Raw genomic sequence first — 20,496 nt, 5'->3', positions numbered from 1 at the left:
GGAAAGGGACAGAAGGAAAGGGAAGGGTGTTTCAACTGTAGGGGCACAAGGATGCAGAGGCGGAAAAAAGGCTGTCGGTTTTCAAAACCATAAACATTTTCTGAATTATTAACCCACTAACAAAATCCCAGCACTTCCCCAAACAGGAGAAGTGAAATGAAAGGAAGAAAGCGTTTTAATTGAGGCTGTTTGTCACAGCATATGACTTCTGCCTCGCGTTTCTAGGGTGAAAATATTTGGCTTTCAATACGTAGGTATTATTTTTTGAGAGGTGCATCTGGCCTCACATTGAAAATCAAGTTTTTTGGTTTTTGGTTTTTTTGGTAGCACCCTTGAACTGAGCAGCATCCTCTACATTCACCCCAGGAACTCACAGCGGGTAAGGAAGTGCTCTACCACTGGGCCATAGCCCCAGGCTCTTTTTTTTTTTGAAACAGGGCGTCACCGTGTATTTCGGGCTGACATGGACTCACTGTGTAACACAGACAGGCCTTGAACTCATGGTGATTCTCCTGCTTCAGCCTCCTAAGTGCTGGGATCACAGGTATGTGCCACCATGGCCAGCCCCAATCCTATTTTTAAATTTTACTTTTTTTTTGTCTTATTGGAACAGTGTCTCCATATAGCCCAGGCTGGCCTCAGACTTGTAAACCTCCTTTCTGCCTCAGCTTCTCTAGTGCTGGAATTTAGGTGTGGATCACCACCCCTAGCAACCTCATTACACCTTTAAAAAACAGAAGTCCACTTGGAAATTGTTCCTCTAAGACCAAATGACTGGCCAAAGGATTAGGGTGAAGTTAGGCACTGGCTCCTCCCCCTGCATGAAGACTTTGAAAAGTGTCTGCCTCTTCTGCCTGTTAGGGAGCAGAGAACAGAGCATCTGAGCCTGGGATCCCAGGCCTCAGACAGGAGCGGTCCAGAGCATCTGAGCCTCCTCTGCTCAGAGACACTCAGGAGATTAATCCTTATCCACTTGTGCACCTGGTAGGCATCTGCAGGTGATTTCCTTCTGCACACACAAAAAAAATCTCAGACATTTCTTAAAGTATCTTTTCTGAGATGTGCACCTTTAAGTTTCCACATTGGGTCTTCGTTTTGTCCGCTTCCCTATCAGTATTTCCATCATAGTGTAATGCTGACACAGCAGTACCAGTTCGCTTTTCTCTGCTATACATGAGGCCAATGTCATAGCTTTCTGAAATCCAAAGATTGAACTATATAGTTCTTTCTTTTAAAATTTCCTTTGTGTAATGGTCTGTGTCTGGATGTCTCCATAAAGCCTCATGAAGCCATAAGGAGTGGACTTTTTAGAGGCAGCTAAATCCAGAGTTTGTGATTGGCTCATTGCACTGGGATTGAGGGTGTAAATGCTACACCTGCCCGGGGGGGGGGGGGGGGCTGTGTACAGCATAAGAGATGGAAAGGAGGCTTGTTCTTCCCTTTCGCTCTTGCTGTTTTTTCTGTCTTCTGCCATCATGAACAGTTGCCTGTCTGCTATACCACCCTGCCTTGGAGTCAGCCAATTGTGGACTGAAACTTCTACAAACTGTAAATTAAATAAACCTTTCCTTCCTTATCATTGGGTGGTGGGTATTTTGTCACAGCATCAAGAGAAAAGTAACCAAGATGATTTGGAATTTCTGCTTTGTTCCCCATACAGTTCCTGCACTGGGCAACTTGTGCTTGGTTAGCAAATGTGACATCAATTGGAAACCAATAAACCAACTGTCAAAGGTCATATTCCAATTAGTTTGGGGAATGAAAGCAACAAGCCTGTTTACATCATTCAGTTAATTACTATATAAATAAGGCCCAGCTAGTTGAGTTCTGGGATAAATGTCTAAGCTGAAAGCACAGCAAGTCTTTACATCTACAAGGGCATAAACTTTTTTTTCTGTCTTATTAAGTTTATTGGTACATTTTAGGTATACATAATGACCATATTCATTATGGGAATGTGTACAGATACATGATACAACTTGATTCTTTTCTCCCATTCCCATGCCTTCCCTTCAACCCCTCTTCCCTTACTTATTTACAGAAGCTTTATTTCTGTCTTTCCTTATCTCATCTTTCTTTTCTTTTCCTTTCCTTCCTTTTCCTCTACCCCTCTTTGGTCCCCCTTTCCATTTGAACATTTTCTTCCTATTTCACAATACTTATTGTATATCCTGGTCCCGATTTACTCTTTCAGTTTTTCACACCAGAGAAAAAATGCAGTATTTACACATGTGTGTACAACATATTTCACTTAACAGACTGTACTCAAGGTGCATCCATTTAGCTAGAAATGTCTCAAGCTCATCCTTCTCTGTGGAAAAGTAGCACTCCATTTTATGACCCTGTCCTCTAACCGTTCATCAGTTAACAGGCATGTGGACTGTATCCAAGCTTTGCTGTTACCAACTGTGAAGCGCATACATGTTTACGCCATATTTTGACCCATTGCTTTTCCATAAATCTTTTACATTCCCGTGATCACCATTAGAAATCAGTGCTAAGTACAGCAGACCTCTGAATGCTTTCAGTTCAGATACTGAGGTGTCATCATAAATACATTTTTTCTTTTGTACCAGGGATCGAACTCACAACCTTATGCATGCCAGGCAGGCACTCATGCCACTGAGCTAAATCCTTGGCCCAATAAATACATTTTTGAATATGGCTGTTGGTGCATACAGAACATTTTACTTACATTTCAACCTTTGTATATTTCACAGCATCTTGTTTCATTTTGTCTGTTCCAATTTCCAACACATTCTGTCCAAGACATTTCACCCCTGCCAAGACCCTCATTTATTTTCAGACCTAGTTTTAACACTGGATGGTTCCATTCGGTTGTGTGGCCATTTTGCAACGTTTCCACTAATCAAAATGTACTTATATTGCTCTTTTCCTCCTCATCTGAATCAAGGAAATCTGCATTCCTTGTGTCTGTGTCAGTTGATTCTTGCTCCATTTCACTGTCATCACCATCATCACCATCATCATTATCATCATACACTTGCACCAGTCTTCTGCTATGAAAGTATGTAGTTTACCACAATAGATTATCTTTATCAACCATGGATGAATAATCTAATGATTCAAGTTTGACCTTGTCCAAAACTCAAAATCTTGTTTCTCATGTGCCATTGTACTGTGTGGGATTACTTCTACCAGAAAAGTCAAAAGAAAAAAATTTTAAAAAACAAATCCTGGAGTGTTGTGGGTCTACTGAACCCACTGTGATGCTCAAGCAAACATATGCAAAAACTATTCTATAGAGCATAAAAGTGGGGCCAAATCCCATTTTGTTATCTTTGCACAGCACACTAATTGCCCATTCCTCATACTAAGTGGGTAAACACACAGATTGCTTCCCATATCCCTCAGGGACACAAATGGCTACTATTACACTAAACTACAAATTCTCAAGAGAAAAGTACAAGATGGAACATCTTCGATTCTTTTGGGAAGATACAGAAGGAAAATAACTGAGACAAATGGAATTTCTTGTGTTGTTGTTTAATTTCTAGTTTTAGTTTTTTTGAGGAACCTCGACACTGATCTCCACAGTGGTAATACCAGTCTAGAGTCCCGCCAAGAGTGAAGTGTTGCTTTTCCCTGTGGCCTCTCCAGCATCTGTTATTGCTTCATCTCTTGATGACAGCCATTCTGTCTGCGGTGGGATGGAATCTCGGTGTTGTGTTACTTTAATTTGCATTTCTCTAGAGGCCAGTGATGCTGAACATTTCTTCATGTGTTTATTGGCCATCTGTACTTCTTCTGTGAAGTGTCATTTCAGTTGTGCTTTTTTGTTTTCAGTTGCCTATTTCTTTATTTGGTCTTCTATGGAGGGGTGATCTGATTTTTCTGAGTTTTTATATATTCTAGACATTAGTCCTCAGGGTGAGGAATAGCTGGCAAGAAGTTTTCCCCATTCTGTAGCTTGTTGTCTTCTTACTGTTAGTTGTTTATTTTGCTGTGCAGAGGTTTTCTAATTTGATATGTTATATAAGCCCCTCAGCAGATGAACGGAGAAAGAAAATGAGGTATTAAATAGAATGGAGCATAAAAAGAGTTGAAAAATGTTTAGGAAAATGGATGCATCTTGAAATCATAATGTTAAGTGAAATAAATTGTATGCACAAATTTAAATATTGCATGGCTTCTCTTATGTGAGAAGCCCAAAATGTACATAAAGACAGGTAACAGGAAGTAGGGAGATAGATTTTTCTCATTAGAGAAGGGGACCAAGAGGTGGAGGGAGGGGGCAAAAGGAGGGGAAGGGAATGAAAACTAGGAATGGCTAGGGATTTAGCTCAGTGGCATAAGCGCCTGCCCTGCAAGCATGAGGTTGTGAGTTCGATCCCTAGTACCACACACACACACACACACACACACACACACACACAAATAGGAATTAAGATGTGCTGTGCACATATGCCAACTCCACATGAGGAATGTGAACATTATGTACCACAAGCACAAGTAAATAAATACTTTTAAAAATAAATGAGTGCAAACTTTCAGCCCCTTCCCAGATCTCTGGGAACCCAGCAGCCATGTTGGTACAAAATCCTGGCAGCCATGAGTCAAGGCTCCGTAGAGAGAAAGCAAAGCCCATGGCCAATAGCTTTAGATGGCGTCCCAGTGACAGCAGACCTGCACGCCAGTCAGGCCTGAGTCCTTTGCTTATGGACACCACAGCCTGGGCAAGTGGCCACAAGTGACATCATATGGAGCAGAGATGAGTCATCCCCTAGGCCCTGTCCAAACTGCAGACTTGTGATGAAAATAAATGTTCTCTTCTTGATTTTTGTCTTAAATTACTAAATTTGGGGATGATTTGCTACACAGATATAGATAACCGGAGCAGCCTGCTATTTAAATGGCAGATAAAACTTAAAAGTCAGAGAACGGCTGTTTCATGGTGTTTACCTAAAACTGTGTTAGGCAAAATCATGCCCCTACTGAGGATAGCCATGTCCTAATTCCCAGAAACTGTATGTGCTGTGTCACATAGCAAAGGGGAATTAAGATTACAGATATAATTGTTTGCCAATCAACTGACCTTAAAACAGGAAGATTACTTTTGACTGTCTAGAAGGCCTACAGTTATCATGAAGGCCCTTAAGTATAGTAAGGGGAGGCAAAAGAGGTCAGAGTGGTAAATAGGACATAAAGTTAGCCCTCTTGGTATTGGTTTTGAAGATGGAGGAAGAGGGCTATGTTCTGAATGCCTATGTCCTTCCAGCGTATGTTTAAACCTGTCCAATGGGATCCGGATGTCCAATGGGATGGTAAGTCCAGCCTGTATTATATAGCATGACCTTGTCTCAACAACCCGCCCCCCCATCCTCCAAAATGTGATCAAGTCCCTGAAGAATGGGGCTCAGCTGCCAAGTAAAACAGTGTGACTGGCAGAGGCCGAAAGATGGAAGCGTGTGCTAGACCAGGCCAGCACAGGCAGAGCTGCTTTGGAATGGTGCTGAGAATGGTGCTCCAGCCTAAAAGTGGCTTCAGGAAGCTCAGATGCCTCATGTGTGCTGTGGCCACAGCCAAACCCGAAGCCACTATGTGTGGTGGGCTTGGTATTCAGGGGTTTCAGGAAGAGGCCAAGAGTCAGAATGCCCTAGGGAAGTGCAGTGTCTCCACCACCATGACTGCCTTCCAGGGCTTCCACAGCCTCCCCAGCTCCCGTCTCCTGCTGCCCCAGCTGCTCCGGACCTCCTGCAGTTTCCCCTCCCTGACTTGGACTGGGTACGGGGATGGCTACTCAGGTCCTGTCTCGTGGTCTCTTCAGTCACCCTCCAGTCTCCCACTCTTCACACGCCTGCTCCACCCCGGAAGTCCCACTGGACATCGTCTCAGTTTTAATGAGGGACATTACTACTCTTCTGATGCTTCCTGTCTTTTTGGAATTCCCTGAATAAACATTGGTAATTATTTGTATGAAAGAAGCCATACTGTATCATCAAATTCTTGAGGATTCTTTAGTTCAGGCCCCCAGATACTATAGACCAGGGGTGGCCAAATTATGGCACGCATGCCACAGCCAGCCATTTGTTATCATTCAAAGCTCTAAAAGATTCACCATCCCTGTGGGCCATTCTTTGGCAAAAACAGAGGCAGTTTTAAGACTGGTAGACAGATGTCTTCCAAACATGGGCAGAATCCTGCAGGAAGCCTCCCCTCAGGTACCTAGGAGTTCTACAACAGCTCTGCTGCTGGAATTTGACTTTAACTTAAATCTCAGCCTGAGATTCCCCCCACCCCCGGCACCTTAGCTTTGTAGCCCTGGCTGTGGTGTGAGAGGTGGGTTTTACTGAAGGAATCTGGGACGTGGTCTAGCAGGTGTGGAGAGCACGTGGCATCCACGCATTTTATTTCATGGGTGGGGACACCCAAGTGAGTGTGGCTGTCCTGACAGTGTCGACTCTGGTTCAGGGGTCTGCTGTCCCAAGCTGTCCCCAGACACGGTCTCCAGACCTGCCCTGCGGGGTTCCACTGAGCTGGGGGAAGAAGCTGTGTAACCAAAGCTATAGCTTTGGGGAAGTACGAGGTTGCCAAAGAAACAAGTGACCCTACTTATATTTTGTGTCGTGGTCTTTTTCAAACTGCAATACAAGGTGGGAAATAAAGTAAGACATCCTTCTTAGCACTTTTTAGGGCCAGTGAGGCCAGTTCTGCCTGCAGAGGTCACCCCTTAAGGGCACAATACAGCAGCCCTGACTCAGCAAACGTCTCCTGTGATTTTTCACCTTTGTATTGATGAATGAGCTCCCACCAACCATTCTTGCTTCAGATCAGTGGTTGATCAATGATATGAGATATTCAACATTGTGTTACAAAACGGGCTTTACATTAAATGACTCTGCCCCACTATAGGTTAATGCTAAGTGTTCTGACCACGGTTCAGGGATGAGAGGCTGAACTTCGTGGGTTACAGTTACAATTCAATTTACAGTGGATTTATTGGGCCATCACTCCACTCACCTGAACTCTTATGCCTTAGACTTTCTCTTTCCTACACAGGCCAAACCACTTAAACACGGTCACCACCTTGTCCTTGGAAGAGGAGGCCGTGCCTTGCAGATGATGAAACCTCTGCCAGAGTTGTCCAAGCTCCCCGGGGGCGGTGTGCAGCAGAGGGAGGAAGGTCCCGCTTTGTCCCTGGGGATGGAGGGTGGGATACACCACTGCCATTTAAGGGTCATTCATTTCATCCTCCCATGTTTATCTTTTCCCTTGTAGAAAGTGAGGACGGCTTTTTCTTTTTTAATAGCTCATGCAAATCAGCATTTCTTATGCTGAAAAGCCTTTGTATTGCTTTCAGATCACATTTAAATTCTCACTGAAGAACTAAAGCATTTTCATTGTTGAAATCACTACTCGGAATTTGGATCACCAAGATAAATCCCTCAGGTCACAATGCGCTACCATCTAGACTTGACTTGCTAATATTTTGGTGAATCTTGTCTGGGGGCGGGGTTGTTCTCTTTTGCAGTGCTAGGGACTGAACCCAGGGCCTTGCATATGCTAAACGACTGCTACTCCACTGGGCCACAGCCCAGCCCCTGTCATCCGTTTCATCTCTGAATCTGAGGTACTTTTTTAGAACCAGCATATTATTGGATCTTGTTCTGTATCTAGACTGCGAACTTGTGCCTTCTGATGTTTAGGAAATAATGTGATTTAAGTATTGATGGTCGGAGTCGATCTCTCATGTCACTGTCTTATTCCTTTTTTGTTCTTCTGTCATTTTTACTTGGTCTTCTTATTAAACAAATAGCTGGTGTTTTATTCCACTGATAGTATTTTTAGCCTTTTTATTTGGTTTGGTCTTTTTTTTTTTTTTTAATATTTTTCCTTTTTATCGGTACCGGGGATCGAACTCACGACTGTCTGCTTGCAAGGCAGGCGCTTATGCCACTGAGCTAAATCCCCAGCCCCTTGTTTTGGTCTTTTGAGACAGAGTTTCACTGTGTAGTCCAGGCTGGCAGTAAACTCACTATGTAGCCCAGAGCAGGCTCAAAATTATAATGACCCTCCTGCCTCAGCTTCCCAATGTTAGTATTACAGAGGTATGCCACCAAGCCTGGCAGCTATTTTTAAATTTATTTACACTGGGAACATAACTCAGTAGTACAACACTTACCTAGCACGTACAAGGTCCCTGGTTATATATATATATATGCTCCGCAATTGAAAATTTACATCTTATCATGTTACAATCTAATTTTGACTTAATCCCATTAAAACAGAGTAAATTTGCTCCAATATAACTTCATTCCACCTTCCTTTATTCTGTCATTATTTATATATATACTACATATATATGTATATATATGTATGTGTGCTACAAGCTTAAAATATATAGTTTTACACAATATTGTTTTTAAAGAAATTAAGAGAAGAAAAGAACAGTTTTGTATTTTTACCCACATTTTACCATTTCCTGTGTTCTTCATTTCTACTTTAGATTCAGGTTACCATCTGGTATAACTTCTTTTCAGCCTGAAGAATTTTCTTTAGCATTTCTTATAAAACAGGTCAGTTAGCAACAAATGTTCTCAGACTTTGAGAATACCTTTATTTCAGCTTTCTTATTCAAGGTTATTCCTTTTTTTCTTTTTCAATCAGATTTTATTGGTTCATTTTATATATACACAATGATCACATCCATCATAGATAATTTGTACCTAAGTTGACATAATTGTTTCCTTTTTTTGTTCCTCTACCCTGCCTTTCACAGCTCCTCCCAGGCCCATTTACAAATGCTCTGTTTCCCGTTTTTCTTCTTTTCTCACTTTAATTTTCCCTTCTTTCCTTTCCCTTCCCCTTCTCTTATTCTCCTCACATTTTAACATTTCTTCCTGTTTCACAATACCTATTATACATTTTGGTCCTTATTCACACTTTCCGTTTCTCAAGTCAGAGAAACAATGCAGTATTTACAGATGTGTGCCTGATTTAGCTCACTTAAGAGAATGGTCTCAAGGTGCATCCATTTACCTAGAAAGGTCTTGAGTTTATCCTTCTTTCTGGTAGAGTAGTACTCTGTTCTACTAAAAAAAAAATAATCCACATCTCTATCCATTCACCAGTTGATAAGCTGTTTCCAAGATTTGGCTGTTACAAACTATGCCATTATTAACATGGGTTGCATATATCACTCTGGTAAGATGCTTTTAATTCTTTCCGGAAGATACCTAACAGGGGAATAGCTGAGTCAACTGATTTTCAATTTCATTGCACTATGGCCTGATAATATGCATGGGATAATTTCAATTCCTTTGCGTTTAGTTAAGCATTTTCTATGAAGTAGTATGTGGTTTATTTTGGAGAATATCCCATGTGCACCTGAGAACAATATGTATTCAATGTTGTGAGATGCAACACTGTAGACATCTACTAAGTCCATTTGTTAAAAACCTTGGTTCAGTTCTAATATTTGGAGTATTGTTTTCCATTTTTTGAGTTTCAGTCTATGAATTTCTTTTTGAATTAAATGTGTTTTTATATGCAGTATATTGTTGTATCTTGCTTCATGATCCTTTCTGGCAGTTTGTTTCTTTTGATTGGTGAATTCAGACCGTTAACACTGATGATTCTGGCTGATACGTATTAACTCATCCTTGTTGTCTTATTTTCCTGTTGATTTATCCCAGCAAGCCAATAGTGCTTTATGGAGGGGTAATGGATAATCACAGCAAGACTGCATCTTTATTTCCCTTGAAGTTCAGGCTGGTTTCTGACTCTGAGGCTGAAAACAAACCCACTCAAAATTCAGCAGGCAATGCACCTTCTACAGGCTTGAACTCATCTTGGAGCCATTAGATGGAACCAGCAGTTGACCTGAGTTCTGAGTTCAGTTGGGCCTCTCCAGGATGGCTTCCAGCCAATCACCCTCTCTCATAGGATGGCTGAGTCTGCTCCATTCACCAGCCAGTGCAGTCCACAGCATCCACTGCTCTGTGGCATTGGTGCGTCTCTCCATTGGTGCCTCTTGGGTTGCCAGCAGTTAGCATGTGTCCACAGGTTTGAGCCACTCCTCCTAGTGACTCACAAAGAAGGCACCACTCACTGCTTCCTCCTCCTTCATTAAAGTTTCTCTCTTTGCTCTCCCCATGGGCTTCATCTCTCACATCATTCCTTCTTGGGTCCAGGGAACCCACTTCTCTCATTCTTCTCTTCTGCACATTGCTACATGCCAGTATCTGGACACCAAATCTTGGACAGGATTTTTCTCTACGGCTTACCATTCTGCCATCTTCCCAGAAATCTCTTTGAAAGTTATTCTTGCTACATATAAAAATTTTCATGCGAGGTGTCTGTGGTATATACTTATAATCCCAGCTCCTTAGAAGGCTGAGACAAGAAAATCACAACCTTGAAGGAGCCTCAAAAATTTGTTTAAAAAAAGAAAATGATAGATCACATACGAGACTCTGAGTTTGATATTCAGTCACACACACATACACACACACTTCAGTTCAGTTTTCTTACAGCAATTATAGTTTCTAAAAAGAAGTTGATTACTAACCATGTTGCTCCTTTGTATGTGATCTTGGTTTTCTCTTGTGAGTTGCAAGATTATTTTTGTCTTCTACTTCCAATAGTTTGGCTGTGATATGTCTAGGAATGGATCTCTTTGTATTTATTTTACATAGAATTGCTGAGTTTCTAAAGATGATTTTTTAAAATCAAATTTTGGGAATTTTCATCCATTATATCATTAATATTTTTCTGCCATTTTCTCTTTTAGCCTTTTGGGACCCCAATTATATGTGTGTTGGTATGCTTTAATGTTTTCTCACCAGCCTCTGAGCATGTATTTATTTTACTTTAATCCTTTCTTCTCTGTTCTATAAATTAAATAATTTCTATTTATGTATACTAAAGTTTACTGCTTCTTCCGTGTTCTCCTCTAGTAAGTTTGTTTATTTGCTTGTTTTTTGTTTTATATTTTTTGAGAGAGAGTCTTACTATGTAATTCAGGCTGACCTAGAACTCAGTATGTAGCCTATGCTGGTCTCAAACTCTTAGCAATCCTCCTCCCTCAGCCTCCTGAGTGCTGGGATTACATGTGTGCATGGTTAAGTTTAAGTTTAGAAAAGTAATTACACTCTCACCAGTTTGTGCCTGGCTGTTTTCAGCAGCCATGAATGGCAGCCTGCCATGCCATTCTGCCTCAGAGCCAGCTGAATATGGATTGAAACTTCTAAGAAATGTAAGAAATAAACCTTTCCTTCCTTCATTTTGGGTTTTGGGTATTTTGTCCCAGCAACAAGAATAAAGTAACTGAGCTAGACAGTGTCTCCCGAGATCCATGCCATGTTGGCGCTGGGCAACAAAGGAACCCACTTTCCTACCTGGTAAGAAGCCATGGCTCAAGTGAGGGCAGGCAACCCAGGGAGAGAACCAACCAGCCAGCCAGCATTTCCCAAGATCCTCACCATGTTAGTTCTTAAGGTGCTGGGCAACAAAGGAACCAACTTGCCTACCTGGTAAGCAGCCATGAGCCAGCAGCATGTGGGCTGAGAATCAAACATCCCATCCCACTCACCCACCCTCTCCCCATTAGCAAATGGGAGCCAGAGGTCTGAGCATCTCTTGGGAAGACGACCATATACAATATAGCACATATAGGGGATTTCCTTCTACCATCTCTTTTGAAGGCAAATATTGTTATCACTGTTTTCTTTGTTCTGATTAATTGTATTTCTCTATTCAATATTGTTTTGATAGGTTTTATGATGTTCTATATTACGTTTGATTTTGCTATACCTGATGGAAAGGACAACTATTGTGAAGATAACGAGATATACTATGGTACCTGTTATAGTTATCCTGGTAACCTGCTCTGAAGTTCTGTACCAATTTCACAGCATTGTCTTGATTAGCTTTGTTCTGTCTTGTTCTGCTGTATTTTACTACCTTCAAAATAAAAAATAAATTTTAAAAAAGAAAAGTAATTACACCATGTCATGTTTTCTACACTGAAAAATTTATAATTTCTAGATTCTGTTTGATTCATGCATTTGCTAATTTGGCTTCTAGTTGATTTCTAAATTCTGAAAGTGAACTGAAATCAGCAATATTAAAAGCTGGAAATCAGAGGTAACAATTGGGCTGTCAGTTCCTCAGGACAATGGTTAGGCAGGTAAGAGCAAGGGTCTCTCACCTCAGTCCCCTCTGAAATGGAATAAAATGGTCACAAAGTGAAGAAAAGAAAGTCTCACAGTAACTGTCTGATAGAAACACAGACAAGCAATTGAAATATTGCTGCCCCCCCCAAAGTGGAAGCAATTTGGAAACTGTCAAATAAAAAACCCTAATGAAAACTAAGATATTTGTATCAATCCATATGATCATGTATGTATACTGGGGACCCCCACAGTGAGCCTCCAATCTCCTGCTAGGTGTTACAGTGCATGGCAAGAGAGACAGAAAGAAAAGAAAGGGAAGAAAGGGGAGAAAGAAAGAAAGAAAGAAAGAAAGAAAAAGAGAGAAAGAGAGAGAGAATGAAAGAAAGAAAGAAAACAAATGGCAGTACAGCAGGGATCCAAGATGACCAGTGGTTCACAAGAAACAGAAGCCCCTGAGGTAGCCAGAACCTTGGCATTTATTGATCGAGGGGATTATCAGATGACTCAAGAGGGTGGAGGTGATCTTATGCTAAGAAAGATCTTACCCTGGAGTGCCTATTCATCTCAGTGATTTTAGTTTTAGTCTGAGTGGATGGGAGAAGATGACCCACCCTGAAAGAGATAATGAGAAAAATCTCAAAAAGGAGATACTGATAACCCCAAGCCTCCATTTCTCCCTTGGAGAAGTATGCAAATTTAGCCCTTGTGAATTTGTGGTCCCAAGTATATGTGTGTATATAATTAAATAAGATAGGGTCTCACTGTGTAGTGTAGGCTGGTCTTTATCAGGGCTGATCTGTCTCCCAATCTTATGGATGAGCTTATGGTGAAGAATCAAGTAACAAACACAATGCAATGCTGTTTCAGGGGATCCAGGATGGTTGGAATTCTCTTAGGGCTAAAGACTTCTTTGGACTGTCAGTATTTATTGGGTCCTTAAAATATCAGGGAGATGCAAGCAAGAGGAGGGCACAGCCAAGGCCATGAAAATGAACAAGGCCTTGAGAAGTTAGAACAAAGACAGTCCAAACAGTAAACCTCGTTAACTAGGGGAATTGTTTTATCTCTACGGTTGGCAGTTATGCCCTTTGAATTCTGAATTAGTGTCCTCAGCTGTGGTCTTATCTTGCCTTCAGAGGCCTCACAGTGTCACAAATCACTAACGGCCTCCACTGTGAGCACTGGCACAGAGTTATACTTTCTGCACACCAGCCACTAGTTCTTTGGGAAAGTCATCTATGCTTGGGATAGACTCATAAGTAAATATAGAAAAGTCAATTGATGAATTCTAAAAACTGCTCAGGGCCACTTCAAAGGAGTCTCCAACAAGTCTTGAACACACTATGTGGCCTACGCTGGCCTAAAACTCAGTGACCCTCCTGCCTCAGCCTCCAGAATTACAGACGTGTCATCATGCCCAGCACATTGTATTTTCTTACTTCCAAGTGGTTTTGCCAAATTGTGTCATAAAATTCCTTAAATGAGCTCTCCCTAATTGGGTTAAAAGAAAACAAGTGTTGATATGAATTGAGTATTCCTTCAACTCTTGGAAGTATAGAAACTAACACAAATGCTCTGCAAGTTCAAAAGACTTGTTTAATAGTGTTGGTTTAAGAATAAAGAGCTGACTCTTCTGAGTTATCAACAAAAACACATCTCTGAGCTATCAGCAAAAAAAAAAAAATCTAAATGATCAGCAAAAACATACTTGACTTTAGGTCTCACTTCAGTCACAATCACCTAAACTACATGCACTGTAAACAGTTAATAGAAAAGTAACTTCAGATCAAGGCTAGTTTTGTACATCTCATGGAATTTTTCATGAAGAATTCAAGCGTAAGTGTTAAGAACAAGTAAATTAGGTGAATGCAAGTGTGATGAAAGCTTACAAATGAACTTTTTTTTTTGTCTTTTTCCTTTTTATTGGTACCAGGGATCAAACTCACGACTGCCTCCTTACAAGGCAGGTGCTTATGCCGCTGAGCTAAATCCCCAGCACAAATGAACTTTTTATACTTTCAAAAATCTTTTGGATAATTTGAAAGCTTGAAATTATGCTAAATTAAGTAATAAATATTCATTAAATGGGTCTTTAACATTATGAAACACTACTGAACAAAAATTTAAGTTAATTTTTTGAATTAAATGTGACATTAAAAAGCTATGACTATTTAGGCATGTTAATAAACGTGAAAAAATGTGCAATATGAAAGTATGTATTTAGGGGCTGGAGATTTAGCTCAGTGGCATAAGTGCCTGCCTTGCAAGCAGGCAGTCGTTAGTTCGATCCCTGGTACCGATAAAAAGGAAAAAGACAAAAAAAAAAAAAAAAAAAAATAAGAGAATATGTATTTCTAGAAATTAAAGTTATTAGATAAGCTTCTAATTTAAGATTATTAGAAATAGTAAGATAAATATATCTATATGCAAAGAAAGTGAGATGTGTCATTGGTAAGGAAAACTATGAGGTATCCTGTGATTTATGTTGCACTGTTAAGGGAAAACGGGTGCTGGGTACGGTGGCACACACCTGTAATCCTAGCACTTAGGAGCAGAGGCAGGAGGGTTGCTGTGAGTTTGAGGCCAGTCTAGACTACATAGTGAGTCCAGGGCCATCTTAAACTACACAGCAAAACCTTATGTCAAAAAAAAAAGAAAGAAAGAAAGAAAGAGAAAAGGAAAAAGAAAAAAGGCACCTAATGCTTAAAAAAGGGGGAAAGGCAATTTTTGTCTCCAGGTAACGTGAGTAGTTGCCCAGCAACAGGAAGCAGAAAAAGGACAAACTACATGGATGGAAGCAAGTTGTGAAACAGAATATTTGAAAGAGCAATTCCATGTGTGATCAAGATTGTTAAAATCGAAATGAATTATTATTAGTACTAAAAATGATCTTTAATATCAAAAGTACATTGGCACAGAACTAGAAGCCAATTTTTTTGTAAAAGGAATAAAGCTTTCTTGGTAAAAGATTTTCTCAACCTTTGAGATGATCTGTCTTGACAGCAAAAAATATGTCTTGTCAAAAGAGCTTTCTGTGCTTCATGCTGCTATTTTGTTTTCTTCCAGAAACACAAGTTATTGGCTTGGATTTCGTTTTCTGTCTCACTTTGTAGCTCAAACTCACAGCGTCCAAGTGCTGGGCCCACAGATGTGTGTCACCAAGCAATGTACTTCAGGAGGAAGTCTCCGCCTGGTTCTGCACGCATTCGTGGGCGTTCTCGCCAGTCCAGGTTCATCCAAGATTCACCAGTTTCTCACCGAGCTTCTGCCTGTCTGTGGTAGCAGCAATGGACCTCTGAGGAAAGACAGAAAATCCAGGGCAGGGTATTTTCAGAGCCTGTCCCAGGCATCGGGGCAGGGTTCTGCAGAGAAGAAAATAGAAGCCGGCTCCTTAAGTCCTCCGGCTAGTCCTCATTAGGAGGAGTTAGAAACAGACTGTACTAGAGAGATTCCTCCCCAGGAAAGCAGTCTAAGATAGGGGTATGAAAAGAAAAACTGGATAAAGAAAAGCTCCCAATGACCTTGGGTCTTGCACCCAGAGACCAACAATAGAGCTGACAGGCAGGACGCTTGGAGAAGGCCAGGTGCACAGCGCGCCTGCTGCCCGCGCTGCCCACAGAGCACAGGAAGGACAGGCAGGGCTGGCTCACGCTGAGCTGCGTGCACTGCGCGTGTGTGCGTGCAAGTCCACCCCAGGCTGCTCGGGTGTCAGAACAGCACCTCGCCGCTCGCCCCCTGCTAGCTCCAAGGCTCCCCCTCGCCAACTAGCTGCCCAGCCCCAGGATAAGACCTCAGAAGCTCAGGACAAGGGCGCACAGACAGAAAGAAGCTGCATGTGCCAAAATAAGGACATTAGCTAGAGGCCCGAAGTCAACCCAGCTGTGGCGAATTCCAGGGAGATGGCATTGTCTCTGTGGCCCCTGAAGACAGCCAGGGACCTCCCCAGGGCCCCCAGCCTGCTTCCCTCTTACCAGGAGAGCCCTCTGTCTCCTCCTTCCCTTTCTCTTCCTTTTCCACTTTACAAATAAAATGTCTGCTTTTCGTTAAACTTTGCCCCTCTAGTTGGGCTGAGTTTCAGGCCTGATGGCCGCCTGGTCAGCAGGGCCGCAGTGCCCACTCGTCCTCCGATGTGGCACCAGTGACACCAGGACCGGCCTTGCTCGGTGTCCCTGCAGGGGTTTGGCTCAAAATTCTTAAACTGGAAGCAGCTAAACATAAAAATAGCGCTTCCGCAGCTTTTAGCTTTTTTTCGTAACTGTTCATCCATAAGAGCTAAATTCACTGTTCCCAAGCAATTGATAGAGTCTGATTTGAACTTGTTTAAATCAACGGGGGAGTGGGGGGCGGGTGAGACAAGGAGGGAAGTAAATCTGAGTGGCCCTGACAGATGATGTTCTGAGAGTCAGGTGTTTGATGTATCAGCTCTGATGTTACTTATCTGTTGGCTTTCTATAGTCCATATCGTTACCAAGATGACTGCCCTGGCTGGCCGAGGCAGCTTCTACCTACAATCCCAGCACACAGGAGGCTGAGGCAGGAGGATCACTGTGAGTTCAAGGGCCAATCTGGGCTACATAGCAAGATCCTGATTTAAAACAAAACAAACAAACACAATATTCTTAAGGGACAAGATATCTACTTCAAACATGGAAAGAAACTGGTCTGTTAGGGCCAACTCTTCTTTTTATAAACTGCAGTGCGCTATCCCTTCCATACACGGTGACCTTGAAGAACTTCACGGAGAAAGCCCAGAGGTTTCCTCAGCTGCATACAGCACAGCACAGCATACTCAAGTCCAGAACCTCAGCGTTAGGGTTTGCTGACCGCCTTCACAGACCCCTGAGGCCGGTCACCTTCGCAGCCTCCTGCGCAGCCTCTTCTTGGGCTGTGTCCACTGTGCTGTGGGGGGACATGATCTGCACTTTTCTGTGGTCCACTCTGCAGCCAGAGCACCCCAAACCCAAGATGAGAAAGTGTGACCCCAGGCACCAGCAGCCACTCCTCCAGCCACTGTGCTCGTACTGTCCTGGCCCGGGGCCCATCGGCACCTCCTCCCCTCACTGTCCTGTGGCCTTGTTGGATCACATGTTCTAGTGTTTTGATAATTTTGCCAAACTTCTCAAAATTAAATAGTAAACTGCTTTTTTTTTTTAAACTTCAAATTGATTTTGGGACGGTCTTCTTGCCTCATGTAAAAGAGAGATATAAACTGTGGGGCAAGGTAGCACACTCCTGTGATGCCAGCACTTGGGAGTCTGAGGCAGGAGGATTGCCATGATTTAAGGCCAGCCTGGACCACATAGCAAGTTTAAGACCAGTGTAAACTATATAGCAAGGATTTGTATTTAAAAAATGTTTAAAAACCATTCATTGAATTGCCTATCAATAAATGTGATTTTATTATTAATTTATTTGTACCAGGGATCAAATCCACAACTTTGCACTTGCCAGGCAAGCACATGTACTGCTGAGCTAAATCCCCGGGCCTAAATATTAATTTTTTAAAAGGAGATGTTAAATAATTAGGTTTGATATGTCCGATTTGCATGAGGCACAGCGTTAAGTAAGCAATGGTGTTTAAGTGTTAAAGAAATAATATGAAGTTCTTAGAAATCTGATATGTCCCGATATAATAAATCATAATTATTATCATGTTAAAATGCCATATGTCATAGGTATAACAAAATTTTCATGCGGTGTCATTATCTTAAAGAAATCTACTTGAAAGCGGGCAGTCGTGAGTTCGATCCCCGGTACCGATAAAAAGGAAAAAGACAAAAAAAAAAAAAAAAAAGAAATCTAGGTAGATCTCAGCCATGCCATTTTAAGTCTTGTTGCCCACAGACAACTAATTGTTCTCTTCTGACACTTTCCCAGCATGCTTTTCAAACAACTGTCATCCTAAAGTATGTTTTCTAGGAGGTTCACAGGACAGGCTGACAACTACCTTTTCTGGGTAAGATCCTTCCCTTGGACTGGTAAGAAGTCCTGCACTGGAAGAAGGGACTTGAGTATGCTATGCTGTGCTGTATGCTGCTTGGTTTGTACACAGCCAGCTCAACGTCAAGCAAGACAAGAATTAATTAGTTGGGCCCAATGAACCAATGAAAAAGAAATGCTGTTGATTTCTTTTGGTAATGCTGGGGACTGACCCTACACACGGCCTCACACATACTAACATACTAGGTAAGCACTATACCACTAAGCAACACCCCTACACAAACACTTTTGCTGTTGTTGTTGTTTTGCTTTTAAATTTTGTCTTCCCTAGCCGGGCATGGTGGCTCATGCCTGTAATCCCAGCACTCAGGAGGCTGAGGCAGGAGGATTGTTGTGAGTTTGAGACCAGCCTGGGCTACAAAGTGAGCTCAAGGCCAGCCTTAACTGCATAGTGAGACCCTGTGTCAAAAAAACACAAGTTTTGTCTTCCTTAATTGTCCGGGCTGGCTGGGTTGAGATGCTCCTGCCTCAGCTTCTGGAGTGGCTTGGATTATAGACAACCACTATAATGTTCAGTGAAAAATAATTTTAAATATGTATTTATTGTTTATTTTCCAGATTTAAGGGAATTCTTTTCAAATTGTCTATAGCTTACAGTGATTTAGTGACTTACACTTCTATAAGTAGGCTGGCCTTAAAGTCATGGCAATCCTCCCTTTTTAAACCCTCTAAAATTAAAAATTTTTTGATTTTTTTTCAGGGTCTTGCTATGTAGTTCAGGCTGGTCTTGAACTCATGGCAATCCTCCTGCCTCAGCCTCCCACGTGCTAGGATAATAAGTGTGCACCACTACACCTGGCTTGATATTTTTATTTTATGGCAATAAAAATACTTTCAAAAGTTCAAATAGAATCTTTTCTCTTTGTAACAGGATACAATTAGAAATATTGGCTGTAGTATCAGAGCTTTGACTAGAATGTCATGTTTCCCAGCCTGAAGAGACGCCCAGGAAACTTGAAGATATTTCAGGATTCTTAAGAGAAAAAGAAAGAATGAAAAAGGAAGAGGGAAAAGGAGGCACATGGGAAGGAAAAGGAGGGAAGAGAGAGGACAGCAGAGCAGAGCAGAGCAAAGGAGAAAGGAGAAGGGAAGAGAATGAGAAGTTCACTGGAATCCACAGGTTTTGGTGGCACGATCTGATGGTGAGTCCTCGGCTTGGGTCCCTAGCTTGAAAGAACTTGTGAAGTCTAATCTGAGATTTCTTATCCAGTGCTCACTTTAAAAGTCCGTGTTGGAGTCTCACTCTTTTTACTCCACCTGCATACATGATCAGGCCATGTTAATCAGATTAGATTTCTTTTGCAAATTCACTGGTCCTGCTGTGATCATCTTTGTTGCAGTTAGGGGTGACTACAGGGGCAAATTGTGTGTTTCACAAGAAAACTATTGTGTCCTGAAATTAGATTCTAGCCCTCTTTGTTGTTTCGGACTGAGCTTCTGCAGTAGACCCCAACAAACCAGACCAAAACAAAGTCATTTCTGCTAAAGGTCCATGTCACCAAACCAAAAGTAGATTACCTTTCGAGAATCCGGAGACAAAAATTACCAATAGCCAAATCCCCAAACAGACCAGTTTTACCATGTATGACAGGGAAGATCACTCTGCTTTAATCTTTATGTAAAGTGCTTTGGTCACCAGGGGGTCAAAACCTGATGTAGCAAGGACCCAGTCTCTCATTTCCTTGGTCCTTTGTTGTTTGTGCCCTTGATGAAAAAATTCTATCAAGCTGGGCTCAGTGGCACAAGTGCGCGCCTGGCAAGCACAAGGTCCTGAGTCCAATTACTGGTACAAAAACAAAACAAAAAACACCTCAGTTGAGACACAGAGGCCATATAGGCGGCTACGTCGAATTTATTGTAAAGTAGATACAGAGGGAGTTATGCTGTCAAGTGAAAAGCCAGGCAGTACCAGGAAGGCATCTGCCTGAGTGCAGGTTTGGGCTAACGGTCTTCCTTCTTGCCAGGCATGGTGGTACACACTTGAAATCCCAGTACTTTGGGAGGCTGAGATAGGAGCATCAAAAGTACAGGTCCAGCCTGAGCAATTTAGCAAGTTAGTGACACCTTGTCTCAAAATTTTAAAAAGTGGGATGTTGCTAAACGCAAAGGCCCAAGGTCAGTAGTGACAAACTTGTGGTTGGCACGCGAAGCCCTTTCCATTGGCACAAGCCAAGTCGCCCAGGATCACCCAGCAGCAGCACGTTGGGTGACAGTGAAATGTTGGCACTTTGTGATAAATAAATAGATTTGGAGGGCACCAAGTCTCTAAAAATTTGCCATTGCTGCCCTAGGTGCAATCTCCAATACTACACACACAAATCTTTACTCCTTTGATCTAAAGTTCTTTCATGAACCGAGA

General features: G+C 41.9%; 1 protein-coding gene across 1 annotated transcript in view; it reads right to left on the bottom strand.

Moving 5' to 3' along the window:
* Positions 1 to 15,156: 15,156 nt before the first annotated feature.
* Positions 15,157 to 20,496, bottom strand: part of Cdk19 (cyclin dependent kinase 19) — a 175,572-nt gene continuing 170,232 nt past the window's right edge. The window contains exon 14 of the mRNA XM_063253904.1: positions 15,157 to 15,432. Coding sequence (XP_063109974.1) covers positions 15,370 to 15,432 — 63 coding nt within the window. The 3' untranslated portion in view covers positions 15,157 to 15,369. The remainder of the gene's footprint in view (positions 15,433 to 20,496) is intronic.

This window comes from Cavia porcellus, unplaced genomic scaffold, assembly GCF_034190915.1.
Source record: "Cavia porcellus strain 051 isolate PalLab524CR breed Dunkin Hartley unplaced genomic scaffold, mCavPor4.1 scaffold_7, whole genome shotgun sequence".
In the NCBI taxonomy this organism is placed as follows: Eukaryota; Metazoa; Chordata; class Mammalia; order Rodentia; family Caviidae; genus Cavia; species Cavia porcellus.
This window is presented reverse-complemented; position numbering and strand designations above follow the sequence as displayed.